Source organism: Oncorhynchus gorbuscha, linkage group LG07 (assembly GCF_021184085.1).
Source record: "Oncorhynchus gorbuscha isolate QuinsamMale2020 ecotype Even-year linkage group LG07, OgorEven_v1.0, whole genome shotgun sequence".
In the NCBI taxonomy this organism is placed as follows: Eukaryota; Metazoa; Chordata; class Actinopteri; order Salmoniformes; family Salmonidae; genus Oncorhynchus; species Oncorhynchus gorbuscha.
In genome coordinates, this window is record NC_060179.1 from 18,506,228 (window position 1) to 18,531,155 (window position 24,928).

General features: G+C 42.2%; 2 protein-coding genes across 7 annotated transcripts in view; one reads left to right on the forward strand and one right to left on the reverse strand.

Annotated features, from left to right (window-relative positions):
- Nucleotides 1-10,241: 10,241 nt before the first annotated feature.
- LOC124039595 (gamma-glutamyl hydrolase-like) lies at nucleotides 10,242-13,868 on the forward strand. Of its 2 annotated transcripts, none has more exons than XM_046355739.1 (9): nucleotides 10,242-10,513; nucleotides 10,889-10,997; nucleotides 11,158-11,208; nucleotides 11,319-11,403; nucleotides 11,516-11,654; nucleotides 11,847-11,953; nucleotides 12,052-12,142; nucleotides 12,258-12,392; nucleotides 12,592-13,868. In XM_046355739.1, exons 1-9 carry the CDS (start codon nucleotides 10,426-10,428, stop codon nucleotides 12,708-12,710), a joined length of 924 nt encoding a protein of 307 aa, XP_046211695.1. In that variant the 5' UTR covers nucleotides 10,242-10,425; the 3' UTR covers nucleotides 12,711-13,868. The 2 variants fall into 2 exon arrangements, with proteins under 2 accessions (XP_046211695.1, XP_046211696.1); XM_046355740.1 differs by lacking the exon at nucleotides 10,242-10,513 and adding an exon at nucleotides 10,570-10,712.
- Nucleotides 13,869-14,030: 162 nt separating this feature from the next.
- The window catches only part of LOC124039593 (dipeptidyl aminopeptidase-like protein 6), a 389,264-nt gene continuing 378,366 nt past the window's right edge, over nucleotides 14,031-24,928 (reverse strand). For all 5 annotated transcript variants that reach the window (XM_046355735.1, XM_046355737.1, XM_046355736.1 and 2 more), the window contains 8 exons: nucleotides 23,772-23,841; nucleotides 22,928-23,122; nucleotides 22,352-22,406; nucleotides 20,485-20,584; nucleotides 18,361-18,419; nucleotides 18,161-18,233; nucleotides 17,993-18,066; nucleotides 14,031-16,219 (listed from right to left, as the gene is read on the reverse strand). In XM_046355735.1, coding sequence (XP_046211691.1) covers nucleotides 16,070-16,219; nucleotides 17,993-18,066; nucleotides 18,161-18,233; nucleotides 18,361-18,419; nucleotides 20,485-20,584; nucleotides 22,352-22,406; nucleotides 22,928-23,122; nucleotides 23,772-23,841 — 776 coding nt within the window. In that variant the 3' untranslated portion in view covers nucleotides 14,031-16,069. The remainder of the gene's footprint in view (nucleotides 16,220-17,992; nucleotides 18,067-18,160; nucleotides 18,234-18,360; nucleotides 18,420-20,484; nucleotides 20,585-22,351; nucleotides 22,407-22,927; nucleotides 23,123-23,771; nucleotides 23,842-24,928) is intronic.

Sequence of the window (24,928 nt, forward strand, 5' to 3'; positions counted from 1 at the left end):
GGACTGATGCAGGCTTGGCCCCAGCAACTAATCTCATTATCCATCCCCCTAAGGCACGATGATGATGCTATTGTGCAGGAGATGCATGGGTGTCCTCCTCAGAGACATCCCTTTCCCTGACTTATGGGTGGCGGGGAGGTTGATGAGGGGAAAAGCTTTTTTTGTGTCTCTTGGCTGTGGTCTACTCTCTACAGTACACGTGGTCTACAGCTGTCCTTACCTCTCCAGCATGATACAACCTTGTGGAACATTTTTACAAAGTGTTTTTACTAACTACTACACTACTGTATACCTATTTTGATGAATTTATAAATGAATGTACAGTGAGGGCAAGTGTGGACTGTTTTGATCAGATATTGGTCTGAATTGTACCATCATGCCTTCAACATGTGAAGACACGGTTTACTGTCACAAATACTGTGGGTTAAGTGTTTTGGTGACTTGGTATTGATACTGTGATACAGTGAATAGAGGAACTATACCATGATTTTGTTCACCGTGTTCTCACACTTCTGAAATCTGTTGCAAGCATAACATTTTGCGACTGAAAGGTCACACAACTTTAAGTTTTAAATGATTATTAAATAAACTGTCAATTTAAATTGAGTGTCTCTCCTCACCTTCCCACAAACATACCAGGCATGAAAACTGTCTGATGTCCATGAATTGTACGTGTGTTGTTGTAATTCAGTTGACAACATTGTGAGGTTACTCATGAAAATTACTGACTGTTTGTGTTATTGACAAACTAATTCATTTCCACAATAGTAGCTTTCTTTCATAAGCAAATATAAAGACGCACTTAGTGTGGATTAGAAATTCAATGGAGAGCAGTACAGGGCACCATTGTCCAATCAGCTTCTTTTTTGCTGGTTTCCACCCAGGACTTTTACCATGTCATTCGAGGTTCACAGTGCATCACCTGTGAATGCCTGGAAATAACTTTGTTGTAAAGATTGATTAAAAAAATGAAAATACTTCACATACCCACACATTCATTACTTCTAAGGTTAAGTGTGTGTATAAAGAACTAATGACCGTGTGATTAAGAAGTACAATTAGGCAAAACGAATACTCACAAGTGTGCCCAGAGTGTAATCCTAGAATCCCAGTTGAATGTATGGCATAAAAGGATGTATAATAATATGCTACACAAACAAATGATGCATGAATAAATAACTACATGAATTAGAGTAGAAAATAACTTGAACATATATTTTTTACTTGATTGGAACTGTCAGGCTACGTACAGTATGTTAAGGTCTCTAGAGCCACCTGCTGGTTTAAACAAGTGATAGACCTACATTTTGTGACAAAATGCATTTGCAACATTGCAGCGACCTATCTACTGCTAACACAGGAGGCTGCTGAGGAGAGAATGGCTCATAATAATGACCGGAAACTATGTGTTTGATTTCCACTGCAGCCATTACCACGAACACCCCTATATTGTAACAACAAACTATTACATTGACAAATCATGGATGCACCAACACCAAACAGTCAGCATGAAATCAGTGTATTATTAAGCAATGTATGCATGCAATGGCAATATTAGCATGTCAATCTTGTTGGGGGAAGAAAAATGTTTTAGATGGATGCCAGCAAAGCCACTACATAACACAACACTAAACAACATATGAATTGCACTATAAGAGTGACAAACGGTGCCCACAAACTGTTGGGCCCTACATAAAGCTAACCCAACAGCAGAGTCCCAACAGCAGTTTGAACACCTTACCACTGCTACACCTGGCTATCAGCGGAGCCTTGTCTGGCAGCGAAACAGTTCATTCAGCCTCATTTACTGCCTTTTAAAAAACAGAGGATATCAAATCAAATCTTATTTGTCACATACACATGGTTAGCAGATGTTAATGCGAGTGTAGCGAAATGCTTGTTCTCCTAGTTCCAACAATGCAGTAATAACCAACGAGTAATCTAACCTAACAATTTCACAACAACTACCTTATACACACAAGTATAAAGGGATGAAGAATATGTACATACAAATGTATGAATGAGTGATGGTACAGAACGGCATAGGCAAGATGCAGTAAATGGTATAGAGTACAGTATATACATATGAGAAGAGTAATGTAGGGTATGCAAACATTATATTAAGTGGCATTGTTTAAAGTGGCTAGTGATACATTTTTATATCAATTTTTCCATTATTAAAGTGGCTGGAGTTGAGTCAGTGTGTTGGCAGCAGCCACTCAATGTTAGTGGTGGCTGTTTAACAGTCTGATGGCCTTGAGATAGAAGCTGTTTTTCAGTCTCTCGGTCCCTGCTTTGATGCACCTGTACTGACCTTGCCTTCTGGATGATAGCAGGGTGAACAGGCAGTGGCTCGGGTGGTTGTTGTCCTTGATGATTTTTATGGCCTTCCTGTGACATTGGGTGGTGTAGGTGTCCTGCCTCCGGTGATGCGTTGTGCAGACCTCACTACCCTCTGGAGAGCCTTACGGTTGTGGGCGGTTGTGGGTTGTGGGCGCCCGGTTGTGGGCGGAGCAGTTGCCGTACCAGGCGGTGATACAGCCCGACAGGATGCTCTCGATTGTGCATCTGTAAAAGTTTGTAAGTGCTTTTGGTGACAAGCTGAATTTCTTCAGCCTCCTGAGGTTGAAGAGGCGCTGCTGCGCCTTCTTCACCATGCTGTCTGTGTGGGTGGACCAATTCAGTTGGTCCGTGATGTGTATGTCGAGGAACTTAAAACTTACTACCCTCTCCACTACTGTCCCGTCGATGTGGATAGGGGGGTGTTCCCTCTGCTGTTTCCTGAAGTCCACAATCATCTCCTTGTTTTGTTGATGTTGAGTGTCAGGTTATTTTCCTGACACCACACTCCGAGGGACCTCACCTCCTCCCTGTAGGCCGTCTCGTCGTTGTTGGTAATCAAGCCTACCACTACAGTGTCTTCTGCAAACTTGATGATTGAGTTGGAGGTGTTCATGGCCACGCAGTAGTGGGTGAACAAGGAGTACAGGAGAGGGCTCAGAATGCACCCTTGTGGGGCCCCAGTGTTGAGGATCAGCGGGGTGGAGATGTTGTTATCTACCCTCACCACCTGGGGGTGGCCCGTCAGGAAGTCCAGTACCCAGTTGCACAGGGCGGGGTCGAGACCCAGGGTCTCGAGCTTGATGACGAGTTTGGAGGGTACTATGGTGTTGAATGCTGAGCTGTAGTTGATGAACAGCATTCTCACATAGGTATTCCTCTTGTCCAGATTGGTTAGGGCAGTGCGCAGTGTGGTTGCGATTGCATCATCTGTGGACCTATTGGGGCAGTAAGCAAATTGGAGTGGGTCTAGGGTGTCAGGTAGGGTGAAGGTGACATGGTCCATGACTAGTCTCTCAAAGCACTTCATGATGACGGAAGTGAGTGCTACGGGGCAGTAGTCGTTTAGCTCAGTTACCTTAGCTTTCTTGGGAACAGGAACAATGGTGGCCCTCTTGAAGCATGTGGGAACAGCAGACTAGGATAAGGATTGATTGAATATGTCCATAATCACACCAGCCAGCAGGTCTGCGCATGCTCTGAGGACACAGCTGGGGATGACGTCTGGGCCTGCAGCCTTGCGAGGGTTAACACGTTTAAATGTTTTACTCACGTTGGCTGCAGTGAAGAAGAGTCCACAGGTTTTGGTAGCGGGCCGTGTCAGTGGCACTGTATTGTCCTCAAAGCGAGCATAGAAGTTGTTTAGTCTGTCTGGGAGCAAGACATCCTGGTCCGCGGCGGGGCTGGTTTTCTTTTAGTAATCTGTGATTGATTGTAGACCCTGCCACATACCTCTTGTGTCTGACCCGCTGAATTGTGACTCTACTTTGTCTCTATACTGACGCTTAGCTTGTTTGATTGTCTTGCTGAGGGAATAGCTACAGTGTTTGTATTCGGTCATGTTTCCGGTCACCTTGCCCTGGTTAAAAGCAGTGGTTCGAGCTTTCAGTTTTGCGCGAATGCTGCCACAAAGTCCTGCTGGACATTAAGAAGATAGATACATGGGGTCATATCAAACTGTACATCTAGTATTTTCTGTGCAGCAGTATGTATAGATCCAAAAATACATGCATATAGGTTCCACTTTCAGAGGTACATCTTTTACAGTTAGGAGACATGTCTGTTTTCATTCTATGGAGTCTCAAAGGAGTGTAATACAATGTTTACAAACATTTGTAATTAGATGTTTTTTCATTTTTACACTGGCAGAGGAGCAGTATACCCTGTCGCAAACCTCCGCCCATAACTCATCACTGATAGTCGGACCAAGGTCCTTTTCCCAGATTATTTTCAAAGGAGTAAAGGAGGAGCCTCCTTTCTCAGAAAGGAGTAGATAGATATAAGATATTTAGCCTTTAATGGATTGTGCTGTGACAAGAAGGGTTTCAACTTCCTTCAACTGAGTTCTAAACCTCCTCTTGGAAGTAAATGAGGAAATTACATGTCTAATTTGAAGATATTTAAGAAAATGGGATCTTGGCACATTGAATTCACTGCAGAGCTCTTGAAAGGATTTCAGTGTAGTGGGTTTCTGATGAAATAGGTCTGAAAAGGTCCTGATTCCTAGAGTATGCCAAAGATGAAAGTTGGCACCCTCAGGGCTTTTGGCAGGTCTGGGTTGCCTACTATTGGCGAGTGAGACCATATTTGGGAGGAAATGCCCAGGTATTTCTTACAGTCCCTCCACGCTAGTGGGGTGCTTTAAATCACAACGGTTTTGGCTATGTTGCCCACTTCACTAACGTTATTAATTAATATAATTGAGCTTAGGGGCAATGAACCACAAGATTGGGCTTCTATCTGAATCCACGTTGACTCTTGTCTGTTTGTGATCCATGTTAGCATGTTGTGGATTTGGGCAGACCAGCAGTACAATTGAAGGGAGGGAAGGGCAAGACCACCCTTAGATTCAGGTTTCGATAGAGTGGAGAACTTGATCCTAGGATTTTTATTGCCCCATATAAATTTGGTGATGCTTTGGTTAGTTTTGAAAAAGGAATCTGGGAGATTTTTTTTTTTTTTTACCTAGGCAAGAACAAATTCTAATTTTCAATGATGGCCTAGGAACAGTGGGTTAACTGCCTTGTCAGCTCGGGGATATGAACTTGCATCCTTTCGGTTACTAGTCCAACACTATAACCACTAGGCTACCATGCCGCCAGATAGCATGGAAGCATCTAAAATAAATAGTTCAGTCTAGGGAGGATGTTGATACAGATGACATGAATTCTTCCTACGAAGCTAATTGGGAGGGAGATCCAGGTTTGGAGATCGTTCTTGATTTGAGTGGAAGATAACTCCCGAGACAGTACGGGAGTTGTGGTGATGAGACAAGATAGTAGCTACTAAAACAATTGTATATCATGAAATTGGGGAGAAAAAGGGGTAAAATAATCAAATACAATAAAAAAGCAATGTTTGCAGTTAGCCACTGATTCATAGTAAACCACTCATTGTTGAATATGCCATTTCCAACTGGTTGTGTAATGTTTATGTTGAATGGGCGATGAGCACAGGAACGCGCTCACCGGCCAAGCACACGCACATGCAAGGTCCAATCCAACTTCTGACACCAATGTAATGAAACAGCAGGAAGCAGGTCTCGAAACCCCCGCAAAAGCATGCTCGAACGGCAGAGTCGATTTCCTCGCTTATAAACCCAGGGTGTTACAGAAGAGCATTGTCATCCCCAGGACTTCTTGGTAACTTAGGCAACTTTCAAAGGTTGTCACAGATGGTGAAATAATGTTAGTTAGTTAGTTAGTTAGCACACATATGAGCTGGACTAATGTTAACGTTAATTAGTTTGCTCTAATGAGTGGTCATGCTCAGCCAGATAATGAATGAAGAAGCTGTCAGGCTGCTGTAGTTTTGATGTTACTTTGAAATGTGAGGATTAATATGCTGTTATCCATGTTTGTACTTATAGATGTCTAACAGAGATGGTGTGGGTCATGCAAGGCTGTTCGAACCATCTTCAGAAAATTGAGGAGCGAATATGGAGATGACGTGTTGCACTTCAAAGTGGCAACGGCTTTTTCAGCTACAGTCACCATCTGATTATGATAATGGTGCACTTTCGGTACCCCAATTGGTAACCCTCCATTAAAACTAACCCTAGCCCAAAATAATTCCTGCCTGTGTGTGCTCGGTTCATGATCTTGACCCTCATACCAGATCAGTAGCCTGGTCCTAGATCTAAGTGCTGTCTTGCCAGACAGCTGGGGTTTAAAGTCACAACCTGTGTCCTGTTCATTTGGGCATACAACTGAAAAGATTTGTAAAAGATTTGCAACAGAAAATGAAAAAAAGGTGTTTCCAGGTTGTCCCTCCATGTTTGTTTTCTTCCTTTTGGTGTGTAATGAAAGAACATAACTTTTGTGTGGGCCTCTGGAGATCAATACCCTTTTCGAAAAGGAAACTGCAGTAAATTGTATTAAGTGTCCTGTTTAATTCACTTTCAGGGGGATGCTGACTGTTTGCTTGAGATAAGTTCATTTGAAGGGAAATGTCAACAGGTCTTCCATTTCTACTTTGTAAGCATTGTGCTGTATAACAGAATCATTTTATTCTCATGTCATGATCTTATATCACTGAGAGTCAAGTTACAGACAGTGTCATTTTTCATGCATCGGAACAGTTTGACAGGTGTTATGACATGTCACTTACCCACTTAGGCTGTGTTAGGACACATGTCATACATGTGTCATAACCATGAGAAGTGTCCAAAAATGTCCTGATGTTAGTTAGTGACATACTATTTTGACATTTTTGCACAGAGTAAACCTTTCATTTGGCTTTGTGGCCTGCTGTGCTGTTTCAGGGTGGTGCATTGGTGTCAATAGTAAGACGAGTCAATGGGCCTCTTCTAAAAAAACTGTGATTGAACTGGTGGATCAAGAGAAGAAACAAGAACTTGGCTCAAAATGTAAGTGGTTCAGCAGTAAGGGATCTGCAGTCTGGTATACTGATTTGCATTTTGTTCCCAACACCAAACTTTCAAATAGTTTCCAATAACTTTTCTTAGTCGACTATCATCAAGCAAGAAAGAAGCTGCCATCCAGCCAGTCAAAATGACAACATAGGAATTGATGGTAGGATGCTAGGTTGCTGCTACATCGGTCTCCTTACTCTACAGACATATTTTAGTTTTGAGCTTTTCATGATATGAAATGGTTTGGGTAAGTTTGAATGGATGGGAATTTGAGGAAGTATTTTCTGTGTGTAATTACTAACCTGTTCATTCTCTCTTTCATATCATCTGAGATCCCTAAAGATTGGAAAGCTGCCGTGGTCATCCCCCTCTTCAAATGGGGAGTTACTCTAGACCCAAACTGTTACAGACCTATATCCATCCTGCCCTGCCTTCCTAAATTCTTCGAAAGCCAAGTTAACAAACAGATCACAGACCATTTTGAATCGCACCGTACCTTCTCCACTATGCAATCTGGTTTCTGAGCTGGTCATGGGTTCACCTCAGCCACGCTCAAGCTCCTAAATGATATCATAACCGCCATCGATAAAAGACTTCAGTAACAGCAGTCTTCATCGACCTGGCCAAGGTTTTCGACTCTGTCAATCACTAACTACTTCACAGATAGAGTTCAGTGTGTCAAATTGGAGGGCCTGTTGTCCGGACCTCTGTCAGTCTCTATGGGGGTGCCACAGGGTTCAATTCTCAGGCCGACTCTTTTCTCTGTACATATCAATGATGTCGCTCTTGCTGCTGACACCATTCTGTTTACTTCTGGCCCTTCTTTGGACACTGTGTTAACAAACCTCCAGACGAGATTCAATGCCATACAACACTCCTTCTGTGGCCTCAACCTACTCTTAAATGATAGTAAAACTAAATGCATGCATTTCAATTGATCGCTGCCCGCATCCGCCCGCTCGACTAGCATCACTACTCTGGATGGTTCTGACTTAGAAAATGTAGACAACTACAAATACCTAGATGTCTGGTTAGACTGTAAACTCTCCTTCCAGACTCACATTAAGCATCTCCAATCCAAAATTACATCTAGAATCGGCTTCCTATTTCGCAACAAAGCCTCCTTAACTCATGCTGCTAAACATACCCTTGTAAAACTGACTATCCCACCGATCCAAGGCGATGTCATTTACAAAATAGCCTCCAGCACTCTACTCAGCAAATTAGATGTAGTCTATCGCAGTGCCATCCTTTTTATCACCAAAGCCCCATACACTACCCACCACTGCGACCTGTACGCTCTCGTTGGCTGGTCCTCGCTACATATTCGTCGCCAAACCCACTGGCTCCAGGTCATCTACAAGTCTCTGCTAGGTAAAGCCCCGCCTTATCTCAGCTCACTGGTCACCATAGCAACACCCACTTGTAGCACACGCTCCAGCAGGTATAGCTCACTGGTCACCCCCAAAGCCAACACCTTCTTTGGCCGCCTTTCCTTCCAGTTCTCTGCTGCCAATGACTGGAACGAACAGCACAAATCACTGAAGCTGGAGACTCATATCTCCCTCACTAATTTTAAGCATCAGCTGTCAGATCAGCTCGCAGATCATTGCACCTGTACATTGCCCATCTGTAAACAGCCCATCCAACTACCTACCTCATGACCATATTTTTTTGTTTTTGTGCTCTTTTGCACACCAGTATTTCTACTTGCACATCCTCATCTGCACATATATCACTCCAGTAGAAATTGATAAATTGTAATTACTTCTCCACTATTGGCCTATTTATTACCTTATCTCCTTACTTCATTTTGCACACACTGTATACAGGTTTTCTATTGTGTTATTGACTGTATGTTTGTTTATCCCGTGTGTAACTGTGTTGTTGTTTTTGTCGCACTGCTTTGCTTTATCTTGGCCAGGTCACAATTTTAAATGAGAACTTGTTCTCAACTGGCCAACCTGGTTAAATAAAGATAAAAACAAAATAGAGCACATAGCGAACCTACTATAAATCAAACAACATTTTATTGGTCACAACACATATTTACCAATGCTATTGCTGGTGAAGTGAAATGCTTGTGTTCCTAGCTCCGATAGTGCAGTAGTATCTAACAATACACCACAACACAAATCTAAACATAAAAGAATGGAATTAATAAATATATAAATATTGGGATGAGCAATGTCGGAGTGGAATTGATTAAAATACAGTAGAATACAGTATATACATACAAATAAGATCAAAGTTGTGTTTTCAACAATGAACATTGGCATGTTTGTTTGCATGCAAGACAGATTTTGTGGCTGTTAATTTGGGGAATCAGTTTTCCCCTTTTCAATGCGTCATGAGCTTTATGCATCCTGCTCTACACCTCTAAGAAATAAACACCTGAGGGTGCCAAATACTTAATACTGTGGGATATTTTTCATCTCCGCCAACAGAAACACTTTATAATCTCATCCTTATTATTTAAAAACAAAAACAAATGGATGAAGAATGGATGCATTTATCTAATCCATCCCATCATTGTGGATGTAGACATGTTTTGTCATTTTTGTTCCTCATATCATAACATTGTGAATGCCTGTCTGAAGACACCTACTGAAACTGCTGTACATGCCACAATTTTTTGTTCAACTTGCAGTTATTATATAGAATAGCTGTTCATATGTGAGATTAGCTGATATATACATTACAATTATTATATTTAACGTACAGTCCAATCACAGGTGGTTGTGGGACCTTACTTGGGGAGGGGCTCATTGTAATGTCTGGAATGGAGTAAACTCGTATCAAACACATGACACACATGGTTCCCATGTGTTTGATACCATTCCACGGTCTCCATTCCAGACATTATTATGAGCCTGTGAGTCCACTATATTTAAAAAGTAATTGTAAGTTAGGTGAGGTCTTATTTTTTTGTATTTTCAATTAACCAACACCTTTAGAACAATGTAATATATTGTTATTTTAAAGTTGTATTGAAATGTTAATGTGATTAAGGTTAATGGGCACTTTTAGAAGATAGAGAAACAACTAAAACCTGTCCTCTACAGTTTGAGCTTTTATTTTGAAGGCTGAAAACTGTAATGTCCATTTTATTATGCTGCCAGTAAAAACATGTGAAACTTTTTCGTAGCAGGTTGTTTTAGGATCATTTGCGCAGTAGTTTATGAGCAGGAACATTGCCTTTTCTCATTTGGTTATGTCCCTCCTCCACCGGCTCTCCTTCCTCTTCTCAAACCATTGGATGATAAAGCCAAAGGTCCCACCCCTCTGACCTTCTCCAATGGGTTTTGAGAAAGAGATGAGGACACCAGCACTATGCAATTGAGCTCTTCCTCATGAGAAACATAAACTGTATGCAACCTATAGCAATGTACTAGTTTCCAGTGTCATCAAGTCCTCTTTAGACGGAGAAGCTCGTTTCAATTTTTTTTTACAATACCAATTTGATCCACACGTGGAAACACGTTTCGGAAATGAGCAATTTTGCCCTACTGTTTTGTTTTGCTTTCTTAACTTTGTCCTCGTGCACAGCGCTGAAGAGGAACGACGAGCCTATTATCGGTGAACTTCTGCATCACATGACTAAGAAACTAAAGCGTTACATCATGTATTTATTATAAATTGTTCCCTATATCATCAACACTGCCTAATAGATGATTATGTGAGTTTAGAACGTTGCATAACTAGTTCGACCTCTTCAAAGTCCGTCTGATATCAAAAACATCAACCATATGGCTACAATTAGTCCTCAGAATGATAGGTACTATTCTATAAATGTAACCCATTCGGAGTAGGCCTAACTTACCGTACAGGTTCTTCTTTCCAATCAAATTAATATTTTTATTACATGAAATATTTTTGTAGCTTTACTGGAAATACGTTAACTTTATTAAACTCATTGTAACTCACTTCCAAAACTATCTGCGATTTCCTAAGGTGTTTTAGCGCAGGAGGTATACTCGCCTCGACCGCAGAATGCGTCTTATATAGCCGCATCGTATGTCAAGTTCCTGGAGACTGCTGGTGCAAGAGTCGTCCCTGTGATGTAAGCTTCATGCAGATTGATAATGAACTATAGTTGAGCACTTAACAGCTTTTCAAATATTGTTCTGAATATCTCATCACATTTGACTGAATAGACCTTATGTTAATTTCCCAACGACTTTATTATCAACCTCTGACACACGTTTCTGTGATTTCTACAGGATAAATAAGACACTGGAAGAGTACAAAACAGTGTTCAACTCCATTAATGGGTAGGTGTCAACTATGCTATTTGCTGTACAAGACCCACTGTTGTGTTTTTGTAATCTTTTTCCCACTTTTATTTCTTTAAAAAAATGAACTACATATTTCCCCCCTGTAGAATACTCTACCCTGGTGGAGGTGTTAGCATCCTCACATCTGGGTATGCAAAGGCTGCTAGAATCTTTTATGAGCTTGCCATAGAGGTATGACATGCTCCTTTTGATACTTGCACATATTGTTGAGCTTCATTTTAACTTACCAAATATGTGGGGGGAAAAACCTGTTTTCAATCATTTTTTGTTGTTGACTTTTTAGGCCAACTCAAGGGGTGACTATTTCCCTGTATGGGGCACGTGTCTTGGATTCGAGGAATTGACGTACCTGACCAGTGGAAAGATGCTTCTGTCCCACACCAATACCAGTGGTGTGGCATTGCCACTGGTGTTTACTAACAGTATGTTTTATATGTACTTGCGTGTATCACCATGATACAGACATAAGAGAAAAGCATCACTCATCAGATTTGACCAGAATTACATTTCCCAAATGGAACCGGTTCACTTATCCAAATGCTGCAAGAATGCACACAGCCTCACCGAAACAATAATCTGCAACTTGAAGTAATGTGAAATTCTTTCACTTTCAGGATCAAGAGAGAGTAGGATGTTCAAGGGCTTCCCATCAGAGCTCCTGGATGCACTGGCCTCTGAGCCAATTACTGAAAACTCCCATAAATGGAGTCTCCCTTTGGCGGTATGTGCATTGTGTCTGTGTACAATCACCAAGTGATAGGCTTTTATGTATCCTCTGTAGCATTAATTGTGAACTATTCGTGCAACATTGCAATCCAGATTTATAACAGCAATGCAGACCTTAGGAAGTTCTACAAAGTCCTGACCACAAGCAGTGATGGGATAAACGAGTTTGTGTCAACTATGGAAGGTAAAGCACATTGTTCTAACTTAGCAAACAGTAGTATATATACACAGTAACTTATACTGGAACATGTACTTGCATAATATAATATTCAATGATAGGTTAATTGTTTTCTCTGTAGCATATAGCTTCCCCATCTATGGAACCCAATGGCACCCTGAAAAGAATACATTTGAATGGACAAAGCCGTACATTCCACACTCTCCATTGGCTGTAAAGGTTACTTTCTTCATGGCCGATTTCTTTGTCAATGAAGGTAGTTATAGTAATGTGTTGCGAAATGTCACTGAATCTATCGTGTTTGTCTCAATATGTAGCTTGATGTTATTGTAACATGGAGAGTTCTTGAATGTGCCCCCCTTGACTGAAGCATGAAGGGTGTGGTCAAGATCGAACTCCACCTGTTACAATATGTTTCAACCACTAATCTATGCCACTGCTTTTTTCATTAACAGCTAGAAAAAACTTTCACAAATTTGAGGATGAGGAGGTGGAGAAGAGGGCACTGATATATAACTACAATCCTGTGTACACTGGAATCAAGTCAGCCTTTGAACAAATATATTACTTTTGAAATGAGTGTCTTTTTGATACTTTAAAGTAGAAATTGTGGACAAATATTGAATTTTAAAAGCCTGTTATTAATAACTATTGATTTTTTTTTATATTAATAAAGACTTCCTGAATTGCCAAAGATGCCCTCTGCATCCTCTGTGACTTCTAGGAAGATGTTAACCCCAACATTTCTCCAAGTTCACCATCATTGTAAAGCCCTAGTTATTAGTAATTTATTTTAAGGTGAAGAAAATAAAATAAACTGCCACATTTTCAGGTCAACTCTGTTACTTGAACTGAACTCTTGATTTTTTCCCCCCCGAGACATTGCATATCTCATTGTCAAGTCGGTGTAAAAGCAGGTGAGCTGGTTCTACTCTTTTAACCCATGTTCTGGTGTTTTGTGGTGAAAAACTGAGCAGGCCGAGCACAACACTTCAACCCTGTTACCCATAGATGGTCAGGCTGGAAAGGTTATAACAATGTTTTTTTGTGAAGTTTGAATTCAACTGCCCCTCCCTGTTGTACACAAGCTTCCATTCCCCCCGGTCACAAAGAAATGTATGGCTGATTTAAGATAAGGTAGTCAACCCTGTTACTTTATTTGGCACTATAGTTTTTTATTTAACCTCTTGAGATGGGGAAATTTGTTTCATTAAGTTGAACATGTGCTCTTTATGACAATGTTAAAATAAGTTAAATAAAATAAATCAAACTTCTCAAAAGGAACCTAATTGGTGGAACGACCCAAATTATTGTTCTTAATGGTACTGATATAAACCTACAATCCTGTTCACTGGAATCAAGTCTGCCTTTGAACAATATTACTTTTTTGTGAGTATGTAATTTAACATGTTTATTTCAATAATTGTAATGGTATTTATGCAGCAACACTTAATGTACATTTCTGTCAATTAAAAGCTTAATGTTTGATTTGTATATTTTGGATTAAAGGTTTTACAAAGAAAGTAGGCTAACTGAGAACAATAAAGTTGTTCGTATGTCTGTTTTTGGTTTGTTCAAAAACAATCTTATTCTTATATTATCCAACAAAACAGTTGGTTGATTTGTGTAGCTTGAGGATGAAATGTTTTTCTATGAAACAATTCAAAGCAGAGAGAACATTCACAATTGTGCAATAAGAACCAAGATAAACTACTTTTTATTCTAATATTTACCCCCATGCCACAGTTGTCTCTTGTAATATTTTGGATCACTTGACAAAAGTCCATCTTCACGTTCAATCTCCAGTGTCAGAAAGTTCACCAGAGCCACTGACAATAGCAAAGTCCACTTTAAACTCAACCCAAGGACAGAAACAGGAGAACAAAAATAAATGTAACTTTCAAAATGCATTTATGCACAAATAACACTCAGATATTAAGAGACTAAAATGACATTTGAGTAACATTTACACATCAAGCTGACGAGACTGGGATCTCAATCACGATACTACTGTAAATGTAATGCCAGTATGGAACATTCAAGATGTCAAAAATACTATTTTGAAATGGAGCTATTGAAGATCGCATTGAGTTGCAAATAACTTGATAACATGCATTGACAAAGTAACAGGAATGAGCATTCAGATAAAATGACAAATTAAAAATGCAGACTCGTGCCTCAAGAATTCAAATTTGTAGAATTCCTTTGTATTTCATAGTGTAAAGATTGTGATAATGATTCTAAGCTATTAATGACCTTATATACACAAATGTACTACTACTACTACTTTTGGCCATACAACACCACCAATTTTAAAGTGGCACCTCAAACCCACCCATGGGTTTGAATTGTAATACTGAGAGGGGTTGGAATGCCACAACATTTACTAAAACATAACCATTTTATGTGGTCGTTTGCCAGACAAACAATTTCATTACCATTTCAACATCTGTAAAATAATGTAAGGATACATGCAACTACTACTGTTTACAACCATTTTGGAAATTGGTTATATTTGGAACTAGAGAAGACCATTTCTTACTTGACATAATTCCATACGTACTCTATGACAACATTACAAAGTGTTCAAAGTTCAGAGTTTTAAGGTTTAACCATCAGTAGTTGGTGCCATGGTCAACAGAACATTTCTTTACAATGATCCATGTTGTATTTTGTTTTCACAAAAGGAGTCCATAAAAAGGACCGCTTGCTCCCAAAGTAAGGCACAGTGACTAAAATATATTATGCTTACAATTTCAAATGACTGGAGGAGAACAATTTGCAACAAAACCAAGACAAAGTGAATCAAGAACAAACCTGATTCGGTTCACATCCTTTTTATGACATGGAAAAATGAAGACTACACCATTTAAATACATACTTGAGGCTACAAGAAGATTCCAAGATGAACTTGAACACTGAAAAAACAAAGTATCGATGTCCAAAGAAAGGAATGTTTAATGTGCTACTTGACAAAGGGACAACAGACACAAGCACAGTCCGACATGAAAAGGTCTCTTCACGATTTTCAAAATAGGAGCATTCCCTTCTCCACAGACACCCACACCCCAGACACTGGGCTGGATCCAGTTTGACCCATCAGATGCCATGTGGAGTCTGTATCTTCGACCGCAAGTTTGTGTTATTAAGTCTCCCCTCCTCACTGACTGGTAAAGTTTGTGCTATAAAGTCTTCCCTCCTCACTGACTGGTAATGTTTGTGTGTGGATTTTGATGTTCCTTCCCTCCCACCAGTTGTTTGGAATCCAAGGAGCTTGTCCTTTTAAACATAAAATGACCAGAGAATGCCTATTCCTGACACCTTTTCAACACGTTCCAGATATGACATCAGCTAGTGGTCCTTCATCGTAATGTATTCATTGTGTCGATGTCAAAAAAATGGCTGCCGATAGTCTCTTGTGGAGTCGTGCTGAATCAAAAGGTGAGGGAGAGGAGGAGAAAAACTGAGGATGAGGAGATAAGCAAGTGTCTGCAACGCGGCAGTCTCAGGGTTGATCTGCAACGCGGCAGTCTCAGGGTTGATCTGCAACGCGGCAGTCTCAGGGTTGATCTGCAACGCGGCAGTCTCAGGGTTGATCTGCAACGCGGCAGTCTCAGGGTTGATCTGCAACGCGGCAGTCTCAGGGTTGATCTGCAACGCGGCAGTCTCAGGGTTGATCTGCAACGCGGCAGTCTCAGGGTTGATCTGCAATGCGGCAGTCTCAGGGTTGATCTGCAATGCGGCAGTCTCAGGGTTGATCATGTGGAAAAGCAGGGGGAACACAGAAGGTGAAAATAAATAAAAAAATAACTAAAGAGGGTTGAAACCAAGAGAAGGTTGCATATTATGTGGATTGTGAAACCAAGTATGGGGGCTGGAATTGTGCTTAGGCGTAGACTGGAGCTCTGTTTTGGGGTGTTGGTTTTGTCTGGGCTAACCCTCTTCCTCAATCTCCTCCTCCTGTCTCTCCTCGAACACCTTGTCCGGTAGCCGGAAACACTCCTCAAAGAAGTTGACCAGCGACTGGCTGAGGTGCTGCTGCGTGGCCTCGCTGTGGATGAAATGGCCCTCGTCTGGGTAGATCTGAGGGGGAACACAACACACTGGTCACCATACATCCATTCATATTGCTCTGGATGTACATGCAGCTTCATGTAGATGCTATAATAAACATGTTATTATTATCATCATCATCTAAGCCCCTTCAAAGTACACTATATATACACAAAGGTATGTGGACACCCCTTCAAATGAAATGGATTCGGCTATTTCAGTAACACCCGTTGCTGACAGGTGTATACTATCGCACACACAGCCATGCAATCTCCATAGACAAACAATGGCAGTGTCAGGATTTGGCCAGGGTTGTTCCGGTTTTTGGTCACTAGATGCCCCCATTGTGCCTTTTGACCTTTTGTTTTCCCTTGATCCCCATTATTATTTGCACCTGTGCCTCGTTTCCCCTGATTGTATTTAAACCCTTTGTTTTCCTCTGTTCTTTGCTCTGTGTTTGTATGTTAGCACCCAGCCCTAGTACTCTGTGAACTCTTGTTGATCCCGGTGGACTCTCTTGTGGAATTCTGTTTTTTGTTCTTGTTTGTTTGTTTTTTGAGTATCTTTTGAGGCTTTTTGTGCTTTACCTTCCACCTTGTGGATTTACCTTTTTTGTCTTGGAGGATTACCTTTGTTCTTGTGGAATTCCTTTTGAGGTTGTGGAGTTACATGTTTTCCTGAAGAACTTCACTTTTTTACTTCATTAAACACACCGTCTCAAGTACTGCTGTGTCTGCCTCATCTTCTGGGTTCTGCCGACTATTCGTGGCTCAGTTGGTTAAGTGACTGTTTCTCACTCCGGAGACCCGGGTTCGTAACCGGGTCCTGACAGGCAGTACAATGGCCTTACTGAAGAGCCCAGTGATGTTCAACGTGGCACTGTCATAGGATGCCACCTTTCCAATAAGTCAGTTCATCAAATTTCTGCCCTGCTAGTGGTGCCCCTATTGTGAAGTGGAAACATATAAAGAGCAACAAAGGCTCAGCTGCAAAGTGGTAGCCCACACAAGCTCACAGAACGGGACCGCCTAGTGCTTAAGCATGTAAACATTGTCTGTCCTCGGTTGCAACATCCACTACTGAGTTCCAAACTGGAAGCAATATCAGCACAATAACTGTTCGTCGGGAGCTACATCAAATGGGTTTCCATGGCTGTGCAGCCACACACAAGCCTAAGATCACCACACGTTAATGCCAAGCGTCGGTTGGAGTGGTGTAAAGCTTGCTGCCATTCAACGATGGAGTAGTGGAAACGCTTTCTTTGGAGTGATGAATCCCACTTCATCATCTGGCAGTCGGACAGACACATCTGGGTTTAGCGGATGCCAGGAGGACGCTACCTTCCACAATGCATAGTGCCAACTGTAAAGTTTGGTGGATGAGGAATGGGGCTGTTTTTCATGGTTCGGGCCCCTTAGTTCCAGTGAGGTAAATCATAATGCTATAATGCATACAATGACTTTCTAGACAATTCTGTGCTTCCAACTTTGTGCCAACAGTTTGGGGAAGGCCCTTTTCTGTTTCAGCATGACAATGCCCCCATGCACAAAGCAAGGTCCATACACAAATGGTTTGTCAAGATCGGTGTGGAAGAACTTGACTGGCCTGCACAGAGCCCTGACCTCAACCCTACTGAACACCTTTGAGATGAATTCGAAGGCCGACTGTGAGCCAGGCCTAATTGCCAAACATCAGTGCCGACCTCAATGGATGAATGGAAGCAAGTTAAATTGGTGCACCTTATTGATGGTAGCCATTCTATACATCCCATTTCTACGTGTCATTCTGGGAAGGTCCTCTCACCTGTAGAGTGTAGTTTGCTTTTTCATTGATCAGCTGGGAGATGAATTTAGCTGTGTGCTGGAAATGTACTTTTTCTGGTGAGAGAAAAGGAGACCAACACATACCATCTTATTGTTAAAAACATAAAAGCATTTTGTTAGGCTAGAAAGGTTTTCAATGATCTCATACCATCTGCTGTTGGATGAACAATCAGAAACTTCTTGTCTAGGAACTGTGATGCCCTGTGTGCTAGATTTGCCATCTGTGGAGAAATTACATAGATATATTTTATGATGCACAGTATTACACTGATGTTATATTACAAGCCAATAGAAGAAAACACAGCTCATACATGAAGTTCAAATGAAAGCTGAATAAAGAAGGCATACCGCATATGCTCTTGGGTCAGGCTTGGGCATTCCCAGGTATCTCTCTGAAAAAGCTGATGCTGGAAGAGAGGTTGTCAAAAGGAATCAATTCATTAGATCCTATCAAGGGATGTAGTGGTTTCAAATAATAATAAAATCCAGAGAATCACATTGTAGGATTTTTAATGAATTTATTTGCAAATTATGGTGGAAAATAAGCATTTGGTCAATAACAAAAGTTTATGTCAATACTTTGTTATACAGAAAAAAAAAGAAAAAAAAGTATTTAGTCAGCCACCAATTGTGCAAGTTCTCCCACTTAAAAAGATGAGAGAGGCCTGTAATTTTCATCATAGGTACACTTCAACTATGACAGACAAAATGAGAAAAAGAAATCCAGAAAATCACATTGTAGGATTTTTAATGAATTTATTTGCAAATTATGGTGGAAAATAAGTATTTGGTCAATAACAAAAGTTTATCTCAATACTTTGTTTTCTACTCTTTGTTGGCAATGACAGAGGTCAGACGTTTTCTGTAAGTCTTCACAAGGTTTTCACACACTGTTTGCAGGTATTTTGGCCCATTCCTCCATGCAGATCTCCTCTAGAGCAGTGATGTTTTGGGGCTGTTGCTGGGCAACACGGACTTTCAACTCCCTCCAAAGATTTTCTATGGGGTTGAGATCTGGAGACTTGCTAGGCCACTCCAGGACCTTGAAATGCTTCTTACGAAGCCACTCCTTCGTTGCCTGGGCGGTGTGTTTGGGATCATTGTCATGCTGAAAGACCCAGCCACGTTTCATCTTCAATGCCCTTGCTGATGGAAGGTCTTCACTCAAAATCTCACGATACATTGGGCCATCTTTCCTTTACACAGATCAGTCGTCCTGGTCCCTTTGCAGAAAAACAGCCCCAAAGCTTGATGTTTCCACCCCCATGCTTCACAGTACGTATGGTGTTCATTGGATGCAACTCAGCATTCTTTGTCCTCCAAACACGACGAGTTGAGTTTTTACCAAAAAGTTATATTTTGGTTTCATCTGACCATATGACATTCTCCCAATCTTCTTCTGGATCATCCAAATGCTCTCTAGCAAACTTCAGACGAGCCTGGACATGTACTGGCTTAAGCAGGGGGACACGTCTGGCACTGCAGGATTTGTGTCCCGATTTGAGTTCCTAATAAATTGCTCCCACAGTTGATTTCTTCAAACCAAGCTGCTTACCTATTGCAGATTCAGTCTTCCCAGCCTGGTGCAGGTCTACAATTTTGTTTCTGGTGTCCTTTGACAGCTCTTTGGTCTTGCCCATAGTGGAGTTTGGAGTGTGACTGTTTGAGGATGTGGACAGGTGTCTTTTAGACTGATAACAAGTTCAAACAGGTGCCATTAATACAGGTAACACGTGGAGGACAGAGGAGCCTGTTAAAGAAGAAGTTACAGTTCTATGAGAGCCAGAAATCTTGCTTGTTTGTAGGTGACCAAATACTTATTTTCCACCATAATTTGCAAATAAATTCATTACAAATCCTACAATGTGATTTTCTGGATTTTTTCATAGTTGAAGTGTACCTATGATGAAAATTACAGGCCTCTCATCTTTTTAAGTGGGAGAACTTGCACAATTGGTGGCTGACTAAATACTTTTTTGCCCCACTGTACCTCATATATATACACACACACACATACCTCTTGTTATACCTCAATACACAGCAGAAAATACTACAGATGATGTTATGTGTAGCTGTAGTTCTTTAAAACTCCTATACTTATTTCTATACTTATTCATTCTTGTCAGATGAGCTCTCAAACACATCCATCTTTTCAGATAGAAACTATAGTCTGAGATTAACAGAGTCATAAACCCCCACACCTGCTTCTGCTGTCATCCACACTTCCCTCCCAAGTACCACTGCTCTCTCTCTCACATAGGCACATCTGTCTGGCACTGTAGTGTTGGCGTGGGAGGGGTGTCTGCTCCATCATGTTGATAAGAAGCATTTACACACACACACACACACACACACACACACACACACACACACACACACACACACACACACACACACACACACACACACACACACACACACACACACACACACACACACACACACACACACACACACACACACACACCTTACCATATAGGTCAAAGTCTGTGATGGGTGAGAGGGCTACACCACATTTCACCGGGGAATCCTCGGCGCTGAGTAACAGGCTGGTCACATAGCCTCCATAAACCTGAGACAGACAGACGGACGGAAAGCAGAAATCCTATATACATTTACATTTACATTTAAGTCATTTAGCAGACGCTCTTATCCAGAGCGACTTACAAATTGGTGCATTCACCTTATGACATCCAGTGGAACAGCCACTTTACAATAGTGCATCTAAATATTTTAAGGGGGGGAGTATTCCTTAAAGAGGTGGGGTTTCAGGTGTCTCCGGAAGGTGGTGATTGACTCCGCTGTCCTGGCGTCGTGAGGAAGTTTGTTCCACCATTGGGGAGCCAGAGCAGCGAACAGTTTTGACTGGGCTGAGCGGGAACTGTACTTCCTCAGTGGTAGGGAGACGAGCAGGCCAGAGGTGGATGAACGCAGTGCCCTTATTTGGGTGTAGGGCCTGATCAGAGCCTGGAGGTACTGAGGTGCCGTTCCCCTCACAGCTCCGTAGGCAAGCACCATGGTCTTGTACAGCTTCAACTGGAAGCCAGTGGAGAGAGCGGAGGAGCGGGGTGACATGAGAGAACTTGGGAAGGTTGAACACTAGACGGGCTGCGGCGTTCTGGATGAGTTGTAGGGGTTTAATGGCACAGGCAGGGAGCCCAGCCAACAGCGAGTTGCAGTAATCCAGACGGGAGATGACAAGTGCCTGGATTAGGACCTGCGCCGCTTCCTGTGTGAGGCAAGGTCGTACTCTGCGGATGTTGTAGAGCATGAACCTACAGGAACGGGCCACCGCCTTGATGTTAGTTGAGAACGACAGGGTGTTGTCCAGGATCACGCCAAGGTTCTTAGCACTCTGGGAGGAGGACACAATGGAGTTGTCAACCGTGATGGCGAGATCATGGAACGGGCAGTCCTTCCCGGGAGGAAGAGCAGCTCCGTCTTGCCGAAGTTCAGCTTGAGATGGTGATCCGTCATCCACACTGATATGTCTGCTAGACATGCAGAGATGCGATTCGCCACCTGGTCATCAGAAGGGGGAAAGGAGAAGATTAATTGTGTGTCGTCTGCATAGCAATGATAGGAGAGACCATGTGAGGTTATGACAGAGCCAAGTGACTTGGTGTATAGCGAGAATAGGAGAGGGCCTAGAACAGAGCCCTGGGGGACACCAGTGGTGAGAGCGCGTGGTGAGGAGACAGATTCAACACAAGGCTTCTCTAATGATAATGAGTAATATAAAATATCCCATGTCCATTACTGCAAGTTGCAGCTTCCTCTATAATGTATGTTTCCTGTTATGGATGATTAGTTCCAAATAATGTTTGGCCTTCTGGACTCTCTAACACATCAGCAGCCAGTAGGAGAACTTGGCCAGAGGCAACAGAATTAAGCTTCTCTTCATGAACATCCTATCAGAGGTGTCAGAATCTATTAAAACTATATCTATTTGGTCCAAAGGTAAATGTTGAGCTCGCAGCACACATCTGATCTGTCTTTTTCCTATGTATTTTCAACACACAATGCCAGCAATGCAGTACATAAGAAAACCACACAGAGTAGGCATAAACACTGTAGCTGTCATTTACAGCTTGCACTTCAGTTGAAGAGTGTAGCTGGCAATCTTAATATGACACTCAATATGTTGATATGAACGAGCAAGATTCAAGAGCATCCCTAGTGATTTCTATACTTAAAACAAGGGTGGTTAGTAAGCACATTTGAGTTGGCAGATAGATACTAAACAATACAAGGGGTTCAAGGGAACATTATCCACTTCAGATGTAACTACATGCAACCAAATAACCTCATAATTATCAGGAGAAAAAAAGTTTCTTACTTTGCCGAAAGCTCCAATCCTGGTCTTGTCAACGTAGGGCTCTTTAGATATTATACTGAAATGCAAGAAATTAGATTTGGATTACTTCATCTAAGAATGAAGACTTCCTGATCCTGAGTACCCCTTCCAAGTGTTTCTGCTCAGTTATTTTGCTAGCTGTCCATGTCAAGGCTCGTTAGCACCCGGCTGTAATATAGAAAGGAGAAAATCCTGATGTGGCGAGGTACAGGCCGACGGAACATAACAATAATTTAGCCACACACTTTATAGCCTCAGCTGCCTAAACGTTAGTTACCTAAGAGTGTGTGAATAAATTATTTTTCCTTTACACATGTCAAATCACTACACATTTCCAGACCTCTGCCGATTGGCTGCTCTTCAGTTCATATGACAGTGTTAGAGCAGTCTGTCTTGTGACAGAGAAGTCCAAGGCCTCACACTTCCCATCATGGATTTAACAATGGTGGAAACACCCTCCAGCAATTATTACACCAATCCAATGCTTTTAAATCCATGCCTGCAAGCGCACCACTTAGGAGAAGGGTGGAGAATCAGACCGCAGTTGAAGGTACCTACCTGAGGGCCTCCAGCTGGTCCCTCTCCTCGAACACGCCCAGCTTCCTCTGGACGCGGTGCAGCAGGTTGGTCCCCTGGAAGCCGCTGCCCCGCCCGTCGAAGCGTACCACCATGGCCCCGAAGCTGCTCACCAACACCGTGGCCCAGTCCATTTGGAACAGCTCTGATACCATCTGACCACCGGGGGTGCTGTCACTGGTGACGAGGGAAGGCTGCATGTTTAGTCCTTATTAACCCATCATTCTCACTCACTCACTCCCTAAAATAAATAACTACACATGCACACACACACCTCTCACGGTCCCTTTTAAACTGGAGGTGTGTCCTCATACAGCAGATATAGAGAAAATGACACATTGTCTTTATAGTAGTGCCACTTCATCCAGAGGTGAGCCAGGGTGAAGACAGGGACTGAAGAATCTAGTCTAGTGTGTGTTTCACCAACCTGCAGGCAAGGGCATGGAGTGAGATGGTGTGATAGTGGAGGAAAGGAGAGGAGGGTTAATTAAAAGGGGGAATGGAGACCTTTTCATTGGCAGCGTAATTACTGGTCGTGCGAAGGAGAGAGAGTTGCCACATCTCTGCCTTAGATGAATAGCCCTGATTAAAGCACTGAGTCGGAGGGTAATTATCTCTCCTGATGAGGCAACCTGTCCATGGCACAGAGGAGGTGAAGACCTCTGTGTCAACAGCTGATGAGAAACTGTGGAGATGGATAGCTAGCTTTTATAGTAGAGTGTGTGTGTGTGTGTGTGTGTGTGTGTGTGTGTGTGTGTGTGTGTGTGTGTGTGTGTGTGTGTGTGTGTGTGTGTGTGTGTGTGTGTGTGTGTGTGTGTGTACTCACACGAGGAGGAGCAGAGGATAGTGAGATGAGTCCACAAAGCTGGCAGGTTTGAGGATCTGCATCGTTAGTGCTACACAACAACAAGAGAAAGTGATCAGTATGTGTCACACCCTGATCTGTTTCACCTGTCCTTGTGCTTGTCTCCACCCCCCTCCAGGTGTCGCCCATCTTCCCCCATTATCCCTTGTGTACAGTGAGGGAAAAAAGTATTTGATCCCCTGCTGATTTTGTACGTTTGCCCACTGACAAAGAAATTATCAGTCTATAATTTTAATGGTAGGTTTATTTGAACAGTGAGAGACAGAATAACAACAACGAAATCCAGAAAAACGCATGTCAAAAGTGTTATAAATAGATTTTAATGAGGGATTTGAAATAAGTATTTGACCCCTCTGCAAAACATGACTTAGTACCTGGTGGCAAAACTCTTGTTGGCAATCACAGAGGTCAGACGTTTCTTGTAGTTGGCCACCAGGTTTGCGTGTGTGGGAGGCTGACATTTGGCAACTCGAACCTTCAGCTCCCTCCACAGATTTTCTATGGGATTAAGGTCTGGGGACTGGTTAGGCCACTCCTGGACCTTAATGTGCTTCTTCTTGAGCCACTCCTTTGTTGCCTTGGCTGTGTGTTTTGGGTCATTGTCATGCTGGAATACCCATCCACGACCCATTTTCAATCCCCTGGCTGAGGGAAGGAGGTTCTCACCCAAGATTTGATGGTACATGGCCCCGTCCATCGTCCCTTTGATGCGGTGAAGTTGTCCTGTCCCCTTAGCAGAAAAATACCCCCAAAGCATAATGTTTCCACCTCCATGTTTGACTGTGGGGATGGCGTTCTTGGGGTCATAGGCAGCATTCCTCCTCCTCCAAACACGGCAAATTGAGTTGATGCCAAAGAGCTCCATTTTGGTCTCATCTGACCATAACACTTTCACCCAGTTGTCCTCCGAACCATTCAGAAGGTCATTGGCAAACTTCAGACGGCATGCATATGTGCTTTCTTGAGCAGGGGGACCTTGCGGGCGCTGCAGGATTTCAGTCCTTCACGGCGTAGTGTGTTACCAATTGTTTTCTTGGTGACTATGGTCCCAGCTGTCTTGCGATCATTGACAAGATCCTCCCGTGTAGTTCTGGGCTGATTCCTCACCGTTTTCATGA

Excerpts from the sequence above, each read along its gene's own strand:
- LOC124039595 (XM_046355739.1), top strand. The coding sequence starts at position 10,426 with ATGAGCAATTTTGCCCTACTGTTTTGTTTTGCTTTCTTAACTTTGTCC. Across the intron at positions 11,655-11,846 it reads GCCACTGGTGTTTACTAACA|GATCAAGAGAGAGTAGGATG; the intron begins GTATGTTTTATA and ends TTTCACTTTCAG. Across the intron at positions 12,393-12,591 it reads CGATTTCTTTGTCAATGAAG|CTAGAAAAAACTTTCACAAA; the intron begins GTAGTTATAGTA and ends TTTCATTAACAG.